This window comes from Crinia signifera, chromosome 5, assembly GCF_055691185.1.
Source record: "Crinia signifera chromosome 5, ASM5569118v1, whole genome shotgun sequence".
NCBI classification, from domain to species: domain Eukaryota; kingdom Metazoa; phylum Chordata; class Amphibia; order Anura; family Myobatrachidae; genus Crinia; species Crinia signifera.
In genome coordinates, this window is record NC_139221.1 from 210,068,911 (window position 1) to 210,086,932 (window position 18,022).

Below are 18,022 nucleotides of genomic sequence, written 5' to 3' on the forward strand. Positions count from 1 at the left end.
ACCATCAGTAGATCATTATGTTGTGCCGTATGGTGCCGTGCGACATTGCATTATGCTGTATGGTTGCCATTCCTAACATTCCATCTCCATTTCATCTATCCTTTATTAAAATTCCCTAATAATTTGAAATTCTGGGTTAAACCAGGTTTCCGCCTTTCCACAACCATCAGTAGAGCATTATGTTTTGCCCCTCTTCACAGTACCTATCTTAATATTTTAATCTCAGCAGCAGCTTGCTTTAATTTAAAATCCTAATAGGTCCACATTTCATTGTGCATTGTGGTGCCTACCTGAAGTTTTCACTCCCTTATCCAACTTGCTTTTACTTAAAATATCCTATCCTAATAAAGCATTCCCAATCTGCCTTAATGGTCCAAGTTTTCAGTGGACCCAGTTTTGAACGTTGCCTTACATAATGCGTAGACTCCCTGTAGAGTGTTGTGCCATTATTTACAATTTTTAGTTTTACATTTGTTTTGAGATTTTTCTTTTCCACTTCTCACAGCTATGCTATTGCATATTGTTATATTGGGTTACCTGAAAGAAAATTGAGCGCTTCATCCATTGGCAATGTTGCAAAGGGAAGCCGATGTCTTCAAACACCTGGATGTTATGGACAGCTCTTGTGGACATTACAAGCAGGCACCAGGAGACAGTGTTGCCTAGTGAGTCCCTGAAGCTGCCAGACAATAAGTTATGGGTTTGAATGAACAGGTAAATATATCCTGTATTAAGTTCACAAAACTAACATATTAAATATCCTGCTTGTATGTACTTAATATGCAAAGGTTTCTATGACTATTTTGATCATAAAACCAGAAGTATGGCATCCTGCTTTGTGATGCTATGCTCTAAGCTGCCTTCCTGGCAGTTTCAGTCCTATGTCTAGCTTATTTGTACTTAATATACAAAGTTTTCTATGAATATTAAAGTAAAAAAACCACAAGTATGGCATGACTTGTGGTGATGTGCTGTTAGCTACCTTTCTAGAGTTTGCAATAATGTAATGTACCCACTTTTCCCTAATAAACTATAATAGTTTCCCATTCTTGGTCTTCAACATTAGAACCACTGTTTATTCAGTTCTGTATGTTGACATCCTTTAAGGCAGTGGTTCCCAAACTGTGTGCCGTGGCTCCCTGGGGAGCCTCAGGACACTTGCAGGGGTGCCCCACTTTGGTGGTCCAGGACCAATTCAAATTATTTATGGTTCATTTTTTATGGGCAAAACCAGTGTTGGTGGCTGCCAATCATGAAATATGTGTACAGATGCAAATCCTGCCCTTTACCACATAACTGACCCTAAGAATCGCATATAAACCCAATCTAATTAATTTTTGGGGGGCCCAGGGGTGCCTTGAAAAAATTTCAATACTCTAGGGTGCCGTGATTCAAAAAAGATTGGGAACCCCTGCTTTAAGGAGTTTTCCGATTTTACATGCAATTTTATGTTTAGATTTTTTTTTATTGTTAGCTCTTCTTACTTACTACTCTTTTGTATATTTAGGGTTTTGGCTACCTGAAAGAAAATGGTTTGCTTCATCTATTGGCAATGCTGCAAGAGAGCTAACGTTTTCGATCTTTATGGATATCATGGATGTCATGGAGGTGGACATTACAAGTGTGTTTAAGGATTCAGAGCTGCAGATGATTAATTCTCTGATGCTGTACAAAATGTTTACTGACTTCAATGCACAGGTAAATAATCTGTCCCATTTACAGCTTGGTTTCATTTCAAATCTTGTTTGTGTTTCTGAATGTAATCTCTCAAACTATGGTTGGTTGTTCCACATCCAGCTTTCTTTTCCACAATATCCGAATAGTTTAATGTGCTTGGTTTAGCCAATTTTCACCATCCCTTCAGCAATCAGTAGGCCATCATGCTGTGCTTTTTGGTGCCATGCGCCATGGCATTATGCTGTCTGATTATTTTCCAGACTTTATTTCACGGTTTGCCTCCCTTTAAAATCTGAATTGTATCTTTTTTTTTTGTATTATGTGTTTCCCTTTGTGGTATGGTGCTCTCCTTGTGTCCTTTATGAATTGTGGTGTGCCAATATAGTAAGATTTTCAGTACTAGTACGCTCTCTAAACAATATAAAACTTTCTTCTTCTCACAAGGGCAGCTACTCTCTTAAATATTTTACTTTTTTGGGTACTTGAAAGAAAATGGCTTACTTTATCCACTGGCAAAGTTGTAAGAGGATGGCAATGTCTACACACACTGAAGATATTATAGATGGCTTTGTGGTGGACATTACAAATAGGCATCGGGTACATTGCTGCAGACTATTGAGTCTCTGAAGCTGATGAAAGATGTTTATGGACTTCAATACACCGGTAAATATCCTTTCTACATTTTACGTAACTAGATTCTGTTTTTCTCCATAATTGATCCTTTTTTTTTTCTTTTTCTTTTTTTCATTTGCATTTAATTAAAACCCTAATAATTTGAAATTCTGGGGTAAACCCAGATTTCTGCCTCCCCATAACCATCAGAGCATTATGATGTGCTGTATAATTCCATACCTGAATAAAATAAAACAATTGTCTTGGTGTGGTGCACCATAAGTAAAAGAACAATCACAATAAAATGTAACACTTAATGAGTTTTTATATATATATATATATATATATATATATATATATATATATATATATATATATATATATATATATATATATATATATACACAGACAGTGAATAACCTGCACCCATCGGGTTTCTTACTGGATCAATAATCACTCAGACGCCAAAGCTTTTAAGCAACGTTTCGGGGGTTTATTCCCGTCCTCAGGCTTGTTACGGACGGGAATAAACCCCCGAAACGTTGCTTAAAAGCTTTGGCGTCTGAGTGATTATTGATCCAGTAAGAAACCCGATGGGTGCAGGTTATTCACTGTCTATGATACCTGCCTCTCCTGCACCGCGGTAATTGACCCAGGAAGGACAGAGTGCCAGCACTTTGTACACTATATATATATATATATATATATATATATATATATATATATATACAGTGTAGGATCCGGCACTCCCTTCAATATTGATGTAATGCTGTGGTGCCCTCCAAAACCCTTTGCAGGGGTAACATACCAGTGTGGTGGGCGGGACTCAATCAGACTTGAATTCCAATATAGAATAAAAACAGCCTTTATTCTCCAACGGCGTTTCGGGGTAAAAAAAAAAAACATTTTCAAGGACAGACAATCATAGTAGAAACACATACCATATATATACACAAATTTCCCGCCACCACTCACCCAGAACTGGCGTGGACACGCCTTACTCACCTGTCCAGGTAATCACCGCCGGCGTCCGTCACTGCTGTCAACCACGATCCAGAGGTGTAGCGCCGCAATGCCTCCCCTCGGAACCTGGATGCTGTATAATGGTTCCGGGAACATCACTGCACTGCGCACACGTCCGGGGTTCCAGTCACGTGATATGATCTAACCAACGGCTCGGCCTTTATAGGGAGAATGTTGTGTTGCCAGGCAATCTGAAATCCAAACGTATACAAAAACATCAATACATTTAAAATGTTTAAAACAGTAATAGCCACTTATTTTGTCACTTTATTATTAAATCTAGATACATGCTGCAAGAATTTTTTTCTAGTAATCAACATGTATACATTATGAGAAACGGACTGCATCACTACTAAGGCAAAAATATGTACACTATCAGATTGTCAATTATAGCCCAGCTCACAGCTGAATGGACAACATGCCCAATTATATGACCACAGGTACTAAGATGAATAACAAAACATGACAATGTTGAAACACTTAATGACGTATTAGACCCCCAATGACAGAAAATATAAACTTCACTCAAAAGATACACTATGTTCGCAAAAAACCACTATGTTCACAAAAAACACTGCAGCCCCAAATTCTAATTCAGGCCATTAGGAGCCACCGTCCCCAAATAATGGATCCAGCGGCTTTCTTTCATTAATAGGGCTTTATTCCTATCACCTCCCCTCAAGTCGGCAGGGACATGGTCTATTATTATCGACTTCATGCTGGCTACACTGTGCCGCATCTTTAAGCAGTGTCGAGGGACCGGTTGTTCTGCACTCCCCTGATTTAAAGCGATATGTATCCCTGACCTATGGGCGGCCATGCGTTCCTTGAAGGTCCGTTGGGTTTTCCCCACGTAACACAAGCCACAAGGACAAGTCAACAAACATATTACTTAGGTTGAGCTACATGTCAGTGGAAAGTTTATTGGGACCCTTTTACCTGACTGAGGATGGCTGAATGAACCACTGATGCTCATGGCGCGACAAGTGGTACACTCCAAGCACCGGTAGCATCCATTTTTCCTTGTCAAGAAATGGCTGCTCTGTTTGTTGTCCCAACCTGTAATGTTATATTTCACAACCGTGTCCTTGATATTACGACCCCGGGTGAAACTGGGCAAAATCCTGGATTTTAATAGCAAGGGAAGATCTGTATTAGAGGATATTATTTTCCAATATCCCTTTACCTGCTTGGTATTTCTTATAGAGTGGGTCGAATACCTATTTACCCATGGTATCCTGTGGTTGAGCTACAGGCGGCAAAGAAAAAAGCCTTGGCGATCCCACGGGAGAAACTATTATGTTATAAGACCAAAGAACCACAGAGTGATAAAGTCATTCCATGGGTAAATAGGTAGACTGGGCGGGCCTCCCATAGGGGGAACCCCAAGTGGGAGGTAGGCTTCTACACTTCACGCAGCAGTGGCTCACCACATAGGCAGATGCCTGGGTGAGAGAAGTTGTGTTAAGGGGATTCTCTATCTCGTTCAAAAGAGCCTCCCCACAAAAGCTCTTTTGCATAGGCCTCTCACACCATCTGCAAAAATGGAACCATTACTACAAATACTATGATCCTGTTGCAGTCTAAGGTCATCATACCAGTCCCACACCAGCAGGGTATTGTTTTTACGCCACCCTGTTCCTAGTTCCAAAGCCAAACGGGACTTACGGGCCCATATTAAATTTAAAGGCGCTCAACAAATTTGTCAAAGTAACAAAATTCTGCATGGAAACCTTGCGATCAATAGTTATAGCATTAGAACTGGGAGATTATATGGTCTCCCTAGACATACGGGATGCTTATCTGCATGTACCCATCCTCGCTTCACACCAGAGATTCCTCTGGTTTGCTATCCTGTCCCACCGCTTTCAGTTCCAGGCCATTCCATTTGGCTTGGTCACTGCCCCCCAGTTTTTCACCAATATCATGGCAGTCATGGCAGCCTAATTGCATCAACATGGGATCAGATAGTTTCCATATCTGGAAGATTTGCTCCTGGTAGCCAAATCCCCAGTAGTGCTATAAGCACATTTGCAGACAACGATTGCTGTTCTCCAACAGCACGGTTGGATCCTCAATTGGGAGAAATCCTCCCTCAGTCAGGGCAAATCCTGCACCTTGGAGCCCTCCTATACTCCCAGCCACAGAAACTGTTGCTACCAATGGACAAGTGTCAATCTCTACAACAGAGAATATTTATTTATTTATTAACAGTTTCTTATATAGCGCACACAAATTCCGCAGCGCTTTACAGAGCATAGTTATTAGCAAAAACACATAACAAATTACAGCACAAGACCATTTAGGACAAGTACATGGTTAATATGGATAGTTGCATCAGGGGACAGGACACTGAAGCAATCATCAGGGTGGCAGTGGTTTATATATTCTAAGAAAGGCACATGAGGAGAGAGGGCCCTGCTCGTGAGAGCTTACATTCTAAAGGGGAGGGTTAGACAGACAGGGGTGACACAGAAGGGAAAGAAGTGGGCATAAACAGGTTAGTATGAGAGATGATGGTCAGGTTTTATGCAGGAGGGTGGGAAGGGGTCAGCTTAGTCCTTGATATTTTATGTCTAAAAAAGAGCTGGGTCATCCAAGAGTAGACAGCAGAGAGACAGTTGGAGATATGAGTGAGGATAGAGGGAGAGCGATTAGGAAAGGAGTGGTAGATTTCAGTGTTATCAGCATAGATGTGATAGTGGAAGTCGAGTGAGCACATAAGCTCACCCAGAGAGGACGTATAGAGAAAGAGAAGAAGAGGGCCAAGAATAAAATTTTGGGGGACACCTAAAATCAATGGAAGAGCAGGAGAGGTGAAGTCATTAGAGGTACAGCAGGGCATTTTCAAAACTGACAGTGCAAATACAAGCATTAACAGTGATAGGGCCAGATGTACTAAGATTTAAAAGTGATAAAATGGAGAGTGATAAACAGCCAGCCAATCAGCTCCTACCTGCCATGTCACAGACTGTTTTTGAAAAATGACAGAGAGGAGCTGATTGGCTGGTTGTTTATCATTCTCCATTTTATCACTTTTCAAGGCTTAGTACATCTCACCCATAGTAAAAGTTGTTTGCAGATGTAAAAATGATGATATTATGGTTGAATTGCCAGATTAAGCAGCCACAGGTAGTATGTTCTGAGAATAAATTAAACTCACTCAAAGCAGTCTTTGGTTTTCTCAGTTGTTGCTTCTGTCCTTCTGTTTCACTTCAGTGTAACGCCAGTATAACGCCACAGTTATATTTAAATTATGCCGCACTTTAAAAATGATGCACTTCAAAACTATTATGCACACAGCTAAACCATGCACACAGCCTATTCGGCCACAGCCTATGTAATGACCATTAAATGCATCTGGACTCATTAATTGGACTTTCCCCACCCAATCCCAACCCCCCTACTACAATGAATGGTAATAAAAGGGGCTTACATAAACATCCATGCATTCCAAGATAGCATGTGTCATTATTCTTACAAAGTCCCAGAATATCCATCCACCTGGCAATGGAATTCTGGGTTTAATGTGTCAACGTTCCACATGGTCAAGTGGGCACAATTTCACTCCCATCCTCTGCAATGTTTAATTCTTCGGAAATGGGACCGATAACCTCAGCACATATGGACCATGTTCATTATGCTGACTCCAGAAGTTCAAATGACTCTCCAGTGGTGGCTACAAATATCTCACCTAAACCAGGGATGTCCATTTTGGTTCACAGATTGGATTCTCCTCCCTACCGACGCCAGCCTATGAGGCCGGGGGGCGGTAGTAGAATCCCGGTCCTTGCAAGGCATATGGTCCAGTTCAGAAGCACACCTGTCCATCAATGTTATGGCACTTCAAGCAGTGTAAAACGCTCTCATTCGATCACAGGATCTCCTCCAAGGTCAAACAATGCCACAGCAGTGGCATACATAAAGCATCGGGGGCACCTGCAGTGCAACGAGAGGTGTCCAGAATTCTAACTTGGGCGGAACAGTATCTACTGGCATTGTCGGCTGTGTTAATCCCAGGAATTGTAAATTGGGAAGCAGACTTCATAAATCTGCATGACGTTCATCCGATGGAGTGGTCACTCATGTGGATCTCATGTTGTCCTGTCACAACACAACTACTGTACGTGTCACGGTCCAGGGATCCTCAAGCCAGCATCATGGATGCGCTGTCAATTCCATGGATTTCATCTTCCATATGTCTTTCCTCCCGTATCTATGATATGCAGAGTAGTCAGGAAATTCAAAAAGGAAGGTGGTGATCTCATACTAATAGCCCCGGCCTGGCCTCAATGTCATTGGTATGTAGACCTACAACACCTGTCAGTACAGCTGCCATTACGACAGGACCTGCTCAGCCAGGGTCCTTGTTACAGCCAGATCTTCAGTGCCGGTCTTTGACGGCGTGGCGCTTGAAACTGCCATACTAAAACAGAAAGGGTTTTCTACTAAAGTCCAAACAATGATCAAAGCTCGTAAACCCGCCTTAGGTGTGGCACACTTATTTCTCCTGGTGTGCATCCCACAAGTATAATATGAAAGTGTTTACAACAGCTAGAGTCCTTGCTTTCTTACATATAGGTTTAGATATGGGGCTAAGATTAGCCTCGCTTAAGGTGCATATCTCAGCTCTGTCCGTTTGGTTCCAAAGGAAGATAGCATCTCTTCTAGATATACGTACTATTATCCAGGGTGTTCTACGTATACAACCACCATATGTACCTCCAATGACACCATGGGACCTGTACTTAGTGTGGCCAAACCTACTTTCGAACCACTACATACTAAGACTGTATTCTTTCTGGCAAAAGAGACCGCTAGATGCGTATCGGATTTGACTGCTCTTTCATGCCCTCCTCATCCTTTTCTGATTTTCCATCCGTATAGGGCGGTGCGAAGAACCATAGCTTCCCACCTGCCCAATGTAGTCTTCAGGTTCCACATCAAACAGGAAATAATGGTCCCAGTGTTCAATTCGGAAGATCTTTCCCCAGCTCCTTGGATATAGTTAGGGCCTTAACTAGATATCTGGACCACACTGCTTCCATCTGGAAATCAGACACGCTCTGTCCTATATGGCTTTCACATGGCCAGCGAACAAATAGACAGTTGCCCGCTGGATACGCATGGTAATTCAGCAAGCTGATCTCCCTTTAACATGGTTGATTCATGCACATTCCACCAGATCGGTAGTCCAAGACTGCAATGTGGTCATCTGTTTATACATTTACAAAGTTCCATACATTTGATATGTTAACCTCCCAGGATGCTTCCTTTGGTTGTCGGGTTCTTCTGACACCTCAGGCGGGTACCCTCCCTTGAGTACTGCTTTTGGACATCCCCGATGTCACCCTGTGGGGACCATGAAACCCGAAGCTGAAACTAGTTATGGTAGACCTGCCTTAGGTTACCTTTCTTTGAGGTTCATGTGGCCCAGAGGGTGACATCGGGGTTGTAGGCGGATCCAGAGGACTATGGCACCAATCAGCGAAACTTTTAAGGTTTCCCAGGATGCACGGCTCCTCTCCCCTACAACCCCGCCTCCATGCTCAGCTCTTCAGTTTTGTTAGCCAGCCAATAGCAGGAAGCGGAGAAGGCAGAAGACAGATGAGAGCAGCCTACACGTTGAGTATCACTTTACCTGTACTATGATGCAAGTTTGATTCATTACAGAAATGTTTGATTTGCAGTATTAAGCTGGAGAGTGGCTGCATATTTTTTGATGCAAGTGCGATCCTTTTTTGATATAGGTGATATTCTGCGCAAGCAAAAAATCAGAGTCGGCACTCTTCAGTAGTAATAAAAGAGTTTAGTGGACAAAATACATTACAAGTGCTCCAGGCGACATCGACGTTTCATGGCCAAACCGGCCATTTTATCAGGATGTGGGCTGCAGGTTGAGGGTGTCAGGAATATATATATATATATATATATATATATATATATATATATATATATATCAATTATATGAATATGAGATGTGATGCAGGCACTTCCCTTTCAGAGACACTCAGGCCCGGGTGCATGCGTTCGTGGGTATATATACAGGTCAATAACGGCACTCCACTGGACTTTCCAAGAATAAAGCAAATCCACACCTTGTGTGGATTTGCTTTATTCTTGGAAAGTCCAGTGGAGTGCCGTTATTGACCTGTAGATAAAGAGAGATATAATATAAATATATATTATTTTTTTTTTCTTTTTTTTTTCTTTCTCACAGCGGCAGATGTACCAATGTACCAGCATTTCAAGACCCATCTGTCTCTTTAATCAAACTGTTCCCAAACTGTGCACCTTGATAAATGTTGGTACATCTGCCTGCTATGCGAAAAATATATTGGAGTGCAGCCTATTAATCTCATAACCTGCCGTTTGGTGAGCTTGTGGCAGTCCTGCATATATTCATAGGTTAGTGGTTTTTTTTTATCCATCAGGACAATGCACCAGCTCCCTTATCCGGAATTGTCACGGCCAATTTGCATATATTGCGGTGCACTTTAAACTGTATTCATGTCAACTGTGTTGACATTCGGGTCAAAAAACAGTAAAAAAAAAACATGTCAACCTAGACACTGTCGAACTAATGACCTGTTGACCTTTTCCCATGTCGACCTAATGGTGTCCACCTATTGACTGTCGACCATCATGCTGTAGACCAAATGATCCCAACCCATCTAGCTTCATCACCGATTTAATTGTAAATTATAAATACCAGATAGTTTGAAGTATTAATACTGTATGTCTATTTTCTTTCCAGCGGAATCTTGAAATTCCTGTATCTAGCAGCCTTATGGCTTGTGACTGGAGTGATTGATTTATGGACCAACTAACAAGCAATCTCTTTATCTGAGTGAAAGAAGATGGAAGTCTAAAAATAAAAAAATGTATTTGCTTGTCTATTATAACAAAACCAAAAAAACACTGCTTAATTGTAAGCACATGTTCCACCCCAGGTTTCTTACAATGTATTTTACTGGCATTCAGCTAAATATTTTATACAAGCAGTATCTAATGGTGTGTACACACTGTGAGATTCCTTTGCTATGTGTACACACTTGTACAATCTGCATAAGATCCAGATGAGATTACAATTTAGACTATCTGCATACAATTTACACTATCTGCATTCAATTTAGACTATATAGGCCCTTATTCTGATCGGTGCGGATATTCCCGAATTCTTACGGTGCGGTCCGCACGCCAGTCAGTGTGGCCGCGTGCGGCCATCGTCCGTAGAAACGCCCACGTGTCCTCCGCATTCGGACGGACTCACTCTTTAAGAACAGGGCGTGTTTACGGACGACATACAAACCATGCGTGTGCGGGGGAAACACTCAGATTCTGCACGGTATTACAGAGTATGCACGGTGATACCGCATCCGAATGGATGGCAAGCGGTGCATCCGCACGGAAGCGGTGTATTTACGCAAAACTACCCACTATTATGTCTATTCTGCAATACATCACATGACCCACTTATTCAATTACCTATCCTCCTAAAAAAAGGTTTATTTGGAATTGGAATCAATTACATGCCAATATATCCTTACAACCATGCCTAACACATGCATTGCACACATTAACCCTTACAGCAATTGAAGTGCAATGGTTTGTATTTGTCCCTGTGTAAAATATTATAAACAATCTACACATATACTGTTTAATGTGCAAAGAAAACCAACAACTTCGAACTTGCATAAAATATTTATTTTGTATTATAATTTATTTCGGTACATTCCTGGCATGGTTTTTGGTATTTTGTATTTTTTTTTTTTTTTTATTGCTTCACAGTGTCATTGTCTGTGAAATGTATTTAAATAAATTTCTTTAGTTAACCAAAATTGTGTGGTTTAATTAGTACATGTAGAATACACATGTGTATTGATAGTATTAATATTCAGTGATGTCCATTCTTAGCAGTTTAAAAGTGTGTGACAAGTACAGCATATGTGTGTGTTTAGTAAAGGTTCCTTGAAGCAGCAATGGTTTCAATTAAAGCACTGACAAGCGTGCCATTAGTGAGTAATGAGTAAAGGAGTCGATTGTATTGGGTTCAGGTGTTAATGCTTGTAGTCATTAGGCGTTCCGTTCGCCTACCGCAGGACCGAGTGGTTTCCGCAAAGCAATACTTGCTTATGGACACCGCACATTTCTATCGGTTTTGTTCGCGTGCATTCGGAGTGCTATCCGAATGCACGCCCCCCAACATAAGTGTACTCCCCCGTGTCCGCCCATGTTTCCTCCCAGTTTTGCCCACTTTGAAACTACGCCCATGTGTCATTCCGCATGACGCCCATAATACGCCCATATTTCCAGACTGATTGCGGTGCAGTTTTGTACGGGATTTGCACGAACAGGTACGGAGTCAATGCGTGGCACATGCGCGTTGCGTTCTCCACGCATGCGCAGACGCCGTAAAGACGCTATCCGAAAGTATGCGGAAAAGTACGCATCAATCAGAATAAGGGCCATAGTGCAGATCTGCACTATATAGACAGGGCAGCCAAGACTTTCTGGGTGAGATATGGGAGCGCGCATCTTGAACACATCTGGATCGCTGGGGATAAAACCCATACAATCTGCATGAGATCCAGATAAGATTTTGACTATATAGTCAAAATCTCATCTGGATCTTATGCAGATTGTACAAGTGTGTACACAGCAAGATTCGAGTGCTATACAATCTTTGCTATCTCTATACTTTTTACATACAATTCATGCTATCTGCATTAGATTTGCACTATATAGTCATTGCTGCCCTGTCTATCTGGGTTTCGATTTGTGCTGTCACGGGAGCGCGCATCAGGATCGCAAGGTAAAAAACCTGTGAGATCTGCATTCGATTTTGACTAGTCAAAATCTCATGCTGGATTGTACTGTGTGTACACAGCGTAAGTGTTTTAACAGTTTATATAAAACGATTATTATATATTATTGGTTAAACACAGTTGCTGAACCCAGAATAACATTGTATGAATTCGGGTAGTGATTCAATGTGGAAAATAAATTTAAATGATTAAAAAGTTACACTATATTTGGTCTCTTTATTTATGACTACTGTAGTCTTAAGGCCTGTCCGTCATAAGTTTTATGCTTATACAATTCTTGTTCCACCTAACCTTCCCAACCACAGCAGCTCAAAAGCTGCTGCAGCAGGTACAGAAGATGCTAAAAACCCTCTGAATAAGTAAACAAGTGAAAAAATAACTGACTGTGGATTGATATCACATAGATTTCACAATGATATCTACAGTGTTTGATTCACAGACCACTCTGAATGAACCAGTTCAGGCAGCCATTGGACGAGCGCAGAGGTGGTGGCTCCCTCCCAACAATTAAAACAGGGAGAGGCCACTGCAAGCCAGCGCTGGATACAGGGCTCCAAAATTAAACTAGGTATGAGACACTGCAAGGAGGCGCTGGAGATGGGGTGCCAGTATTTAGCCAGGGATGGGGCACTTCAGGTGGGCATTGGATGAGCGCAGAGGGGGCGGCGTCCTCCTAACAATTATTATAGGGAGAGAGCACTGCTGGCGGACATTTAACCAGCAATGGAGATGGGACACCAATATTAAGCCAGGGATGAGACCCTGCAAGCGGGCATTTAACCAGCAAAAAATGGGTAGGGGTGTGTTACTTTCGAGCACAGCAGCCTGACGGCATCTATCACTAATGTAGGTCACCACCTTCAAAAATTGCAATATAAAACAGAAGATAGTAGAATACACACTGGTGCTATGATGTATATAGTAAATAAAGTAAGGAACTCCCCTGGTATGGTGAATGTAAGGAGTCCACCGATGGGGTTTCAATCTTCACTCCAAATTTCTCAAGATGGCAGTGTCTTTGCTACATATGATTTAGTTCCCATAGGGTGTGGTATAGGGGTCCTGAAGTCGGGATCCTGACAGCCATTAGCCCGACGTCGGGATCCCAACTGGCCGGACTCACAGCATGGTGAGCGCAACAAAGCCCCCTGCGGGCACGGTGGCTCGCTGCGCTCGCCACCTATTCTGTTCTCCCTCTATGGGGGTCGTGGACCCCCACGAGGGAAAATAGCAGGCATCTGTCAGTGTTTTGACAGTCGTGAGTCTGTCCAGCACCCGTTCCCATAAAGGCATCTTTATAATGAAGAAATCATACCATTACTCAAAAGATATAGCATATAATAAAGCCTGTAAAGGTATCTTTGCACAAGTTACGACCCAGAATGATGCTTTCCCCCGAAACTCAGTCATTGCGAAGGAGACTTCAATAAAGGTATCTTTCAGATGGACAAATCAGGTTTTCTTCAAAACAGGCTTTTATTGGAGCACACCTCCAAAAAAACATACAGAAAAAATTAGTAAAAGATGGGCATGTCACCCTATTGATGGGTACAGGAAAAAAAAAATTAAGTGACACTAACAAAGTTCGAACATGACAACATGAATATGGAGTGCCAGATTTCCCATAGGTTCCAGGTGTTTGGGGAAAGTTGTTCCTGATGGTGGAATGACTAAAAGTAGGGGAACTCCTCTGCTTGGACCAATGCATTACGAACCTAAATTGTACTGTTTCAAGGTATGCAGAGGATTGAAAATGCTGGTGTTTATATACCCCACATACTGATAGAAACATGAAGTCCAACCCACTTCCTGTTCCATTACACAAGTTAAAAACAATATTATATTTCTAAAAATCTACAACATATTTCTTTGCAGAGTCATTTAATATAAGGAACTTTAAAATTAATTATTCATGGATTAAACATTTGAAAAAAAAAAAAAAGCATGTTAATCCTTGCCCATATTAAAGATGGTGTCCAGATATCAGTGTGGGCAGAAAAACATAGTATATAATATTTATTTATCAAGATAGCATGGTTTAAGTTTCTGGTGTATTTACACTAGCGATACAATGAGTACATTCATTGTGTGGGCATAACATGTAAAATATGGGATGCGGTCATTAGGTCGACATGGTTCTAGGTCGAAAGGTCATTAGTTCGACATTGTCTAGGTCGAGATGGGGTTTTTCACTGTTTTTTGAGCCGACAGGTGGTATTTCATACCCTACCATCCACTAGGGCGTGGTGGGAGAATAAAATAGTGTCCCCGATGCATAGCGATTGCAGCAAGGCGATGCGGTGCACTTTAAACTGTGTCAATGTCGACTGTGTTGACATTCAGGTCAAAAAACAGTGAAAAACCATATGTCGATCTTTTGACTGTCGACCTAAACATTGACTAAACATGAGGACCGAGTTCCCTGACCACTGCTGTAGACCAAATGATCCCAACCCGTAAAATATGGCGTAGTGGCCCCTACAGCCTCATAAAATATCAGGACTTAAGGCCCTCATTCACTTGTAAGATTGGATAATTCAATCCTACCAAATCTCACATGATTGGCATACACTCCGACCCAATGCGCGTTCCCGTGCGCATCGGGTCTGACCCAAGAGATGAATCCTCCTGCACATAGGATCTATCTAATTGGGTCCATAATGCACGCATCAAGGGACATTTTCCCCAGCGTGCAATTTATTGCTCGCCCCCCTGGGTGTGACTTGCTGATCTGTACCGCCCACACAGCAGGAGAGGAGGCAGCCATTTCAAACAACAGTGAGCTGCCAGTGCCCCAAGTTGGTAAGTATATTGATAAAGCTGTGAGTCAACACAGCGAAACGCATTGGTTTTTCTAGACCCTACACTGGAGAGAGAGAGAAAAACAGTCCTAACTAGGAAATCGTTGACCACCTGCTTATTCATCTGATCCTGTCCCACCAATATCCATTGAGACCTTTGACCATTTGAAATCCTGGACATTGGATTGCTATCCTTAAAAAAGGTACCCCGGGCTGGCTAAACGACATCTTTGCCAACGGGCTAACATCTAGGCATGCATCAGGGGATCCACAAACCTGTTATTTAAACGGACTTCCTCTGGACAATCTTTGGACACAAACTTTTGATCAGTGCAGGTCACACCAGTGGTGACTATTACAATATCTTCTATCCGCATAGGTCCTTTTATGTTTTATATATTGTTCATGTGTTTACATATGTAATTTTTTAATGTGTCATTAAATTTCATATTTTATTTAAATTGATGTATACACTCTATTGGTGTTTTTGAGCGCTGCTTCTTTTGTTTCTTGTTTCCATTTGTTTGGGGAACTGACCATCCCCTAAAGCAGCTGCTCCTTAAAGTGACAACACATATATAGGCGCTCTAGAAGATCAGTACGTGGTAAGTATATTGTGGCTGGTTTATGTTTTTTTTGCTACCCATAGCAGATTCCCCCATCATTTGCATAGTGGGTTCCTGGAGACCTCCGTACATCATCTCCGGTACAGAGCTGGGCGGCTGTCTCGGGGAATCTGCTCTGTACAGGTGATGAAGTACACAGGTCGCAATGGATCCCCCTATCACTACAATGTATTGGCTGAATAGCCAAATCCTTATTTATCCTTGTGTCTTTATCCTGGTGGCTGTGTCATGTTATGGTGCCCATACACTATGCGATTTTGGACCGATTTCGACACCACACCAAAATTGCGCTATGAATTATTGCCACAAATCACTGTATTCGCCCGAATTGGCTCCCTGTGACTTCTTTCTTACACATGCATGTTAGCTTTGAAAGCTAGCTGCCTCTGAGAGAGATGTAAGTTCACTCACTGCCAAGAGATGGCAGTGTTTCAGAAATATATTTTTTTTCTTCTTTTTTTTTTTTTTTTTACAATTTTCAGTATTTTTTTTCTTACTCCTGTTCCCAAAGGCAGCCCTAAATGAAACTATGAAACTTATACCAAAGATATTGTATTTAACTGTATAACGTATTTTTATGTACAAAACGATTAACAGTGCGCTTTTTAGATTACATTTTGAAGGTCACATAATTAGTTTGTCAGGTCATTAGTTTGAAACAATTGGTTAAAAAACATCTGGGGATCCCCTACATCGTTTGTCCTGTGATTTTAAAACCAGGACCCACTCTTTGAGTCCAGTGCTGGTAAATGCAATGGAGGGGGATCCACATGCCATTTTATCACGCAAAGCAATGCCCACACCACATGCAAACTTGAGTGTTTGCAACGCTATTCAAATGGGAGTGACCACAAACTACACACACTTGCATGCTCGCAAGCACATTGCCCTATTCACAATAACAGGCACTGCATGCGTGCGAACATCTTCTGTTGGTGAATTCATGCACAACTCCAACCATACGCACACAGCCCAACAATTCTCAACCATTTATTTAATGACATAATGTTCCTCATTTTATTGGTTTTATTGAACAAATTTACTAATTGGCTGCTTATGGTGTGTCACTCAACACCATAGAATACAATTTTAGTTTTTGTTCCTAAAATACTGTAGTGAGCAATGTTATATCAGCTTTTTGGGCACCTTTTTTTTCATAACTGGAATTGTGTGTGTGTGTGTGTGTGTGTGTGTGTGTGTGTGTGTGTCTGGATTAAGGCAATGTGTCGTCTTCGTATTTTCTATTTAAAAAGTGGATCGGGGGTCAATATTATTCACATACAGATGTGTCTACATACTGTACATCGTTGCTGCGTACTGCACAGCGCATGCCTCTAATAGCCAACAGGCTTTTTTGTCTTTACTCTGTGGGTTGTGGTATAAATAGTAGACTGGAGTTTGATCGACAATCATTTGGTCAACCACGTTATATTGATTGTAACAATATATCAACGTACATTTAATTTATGGAATTAAGACAGGGGTGTTCAAACTATTTTGCGCTGGGCCCCAGTCAGACAATAAAAATTCTTTCAGGACCCCAGCAAGTTACTACTGAATGGCCGCCACCTATGTGTTCAGTGAAGTGAAGTGACCGCTAATGTGACAGGGAGGCAGTGGGTAATGGGGGAATGGAAAAGGGTGAAAGTGGGATGGAAGCAGGAAGCAGTGGGTGTTTACTTAATAAGTTATACCCAGTTCCCCCTCCACAGACACATTTGCCTGATGGTCAGCAACATAGAGTCGTGACCCCATGCTGAGGTGGTCGGGACCCACTTTGAGGTCAGGACCCACAGTTTGAGAACCGCTGTATTAAGAGATCTGTATTTTATATGTCGAATGTATAAGATAGACATGGACTAAAAGTCAACAGAATTTACAGACTCTTGTAACAATCGATAATGCACTGATTGGCATTAGCATTAGGTTGACAGTTGTTAGATCGACCGGTAATAGTTCGTTAATCATTAGATCGACAACGGCACATACACTGTGGTACATTTCATCGACATTACTTTGATCGGCTGTTATTAGATCAGCTTCTCGGTCGACAGTGCATAGAGTCGATCGCAAATAGGTCGACTTAATTATTTTGACCGCTAATAGGTCGACATATAATTGGGTCAACTGCTTTCCGTGGGGCAGACCTTAGGTTGATAGCTACACCTTGCCCCTTCCCTACACCCACTTTTTCACCTCGTGAAATGTCTTCATCTGCACCCTAACTAACAGGCTATGTGCATAGCTGTGCACATGTGGATGTGCAGACATAGACGTCTTAGTGACTGTGCCACTATAAATACCAAAATGCCCTGGCACTGCTCCCTGCTAAGCTCGCGCTGGAACCCCTATCAGAACCCAACCCATGATGGCCAGCACCCATGGGAACCCTCCTTCACCCATGCTGCACACTGCCCCCTTACGCACTATAATAGCCGTCTAAACACGCACGCTG

General features: G+C 41.8%; 1 protein-coding gene across 5 annotated transcripts in view; it reads left to right on the forward strand.

Annotated features, from left to right (window-relative positions):
* Positions 1 to 12,305, forward strand: part of LOC146080820 (uncharacterized) — a 62,629-nt gene extending 50,324 nt beyond the window's left edge. For 2 of the 5 annotated variants that reach the window (XR_014475000.1, XM_083188491.1), the window contains 4 exons: positions 1,508 to 1,698; positions 2,127 to 2,340; positions 10,070 to 10,457; positions 11,787 to 12,305. Coding sequence is in view for 3 of the 5 variants with exons in the window: in XM_083188491.1 (XP_083044617.1) it covers positions 1,508 to 1,698; positions 2,127 to 2,138 (203 nt within the window). In the remaining 2 variants the exon portion in view is untranslated. Of the gene's footprint in view, positions 1 to 505; positions 715 to 1,507; positions 1,699 to 2,121; positions 2,341 to 10,069; positions 10,458 to 11,786 lie in introns of all 5 variants that reach the window. The other 3 variants (XR_014474999.1, XM_083188490.1, XM_083188489.1) reach the window with 3 other exon arrangements.
* The last annotated feature ends 5,717 nt before the right edge of the window (positions 12,306 to 18,022 follow it).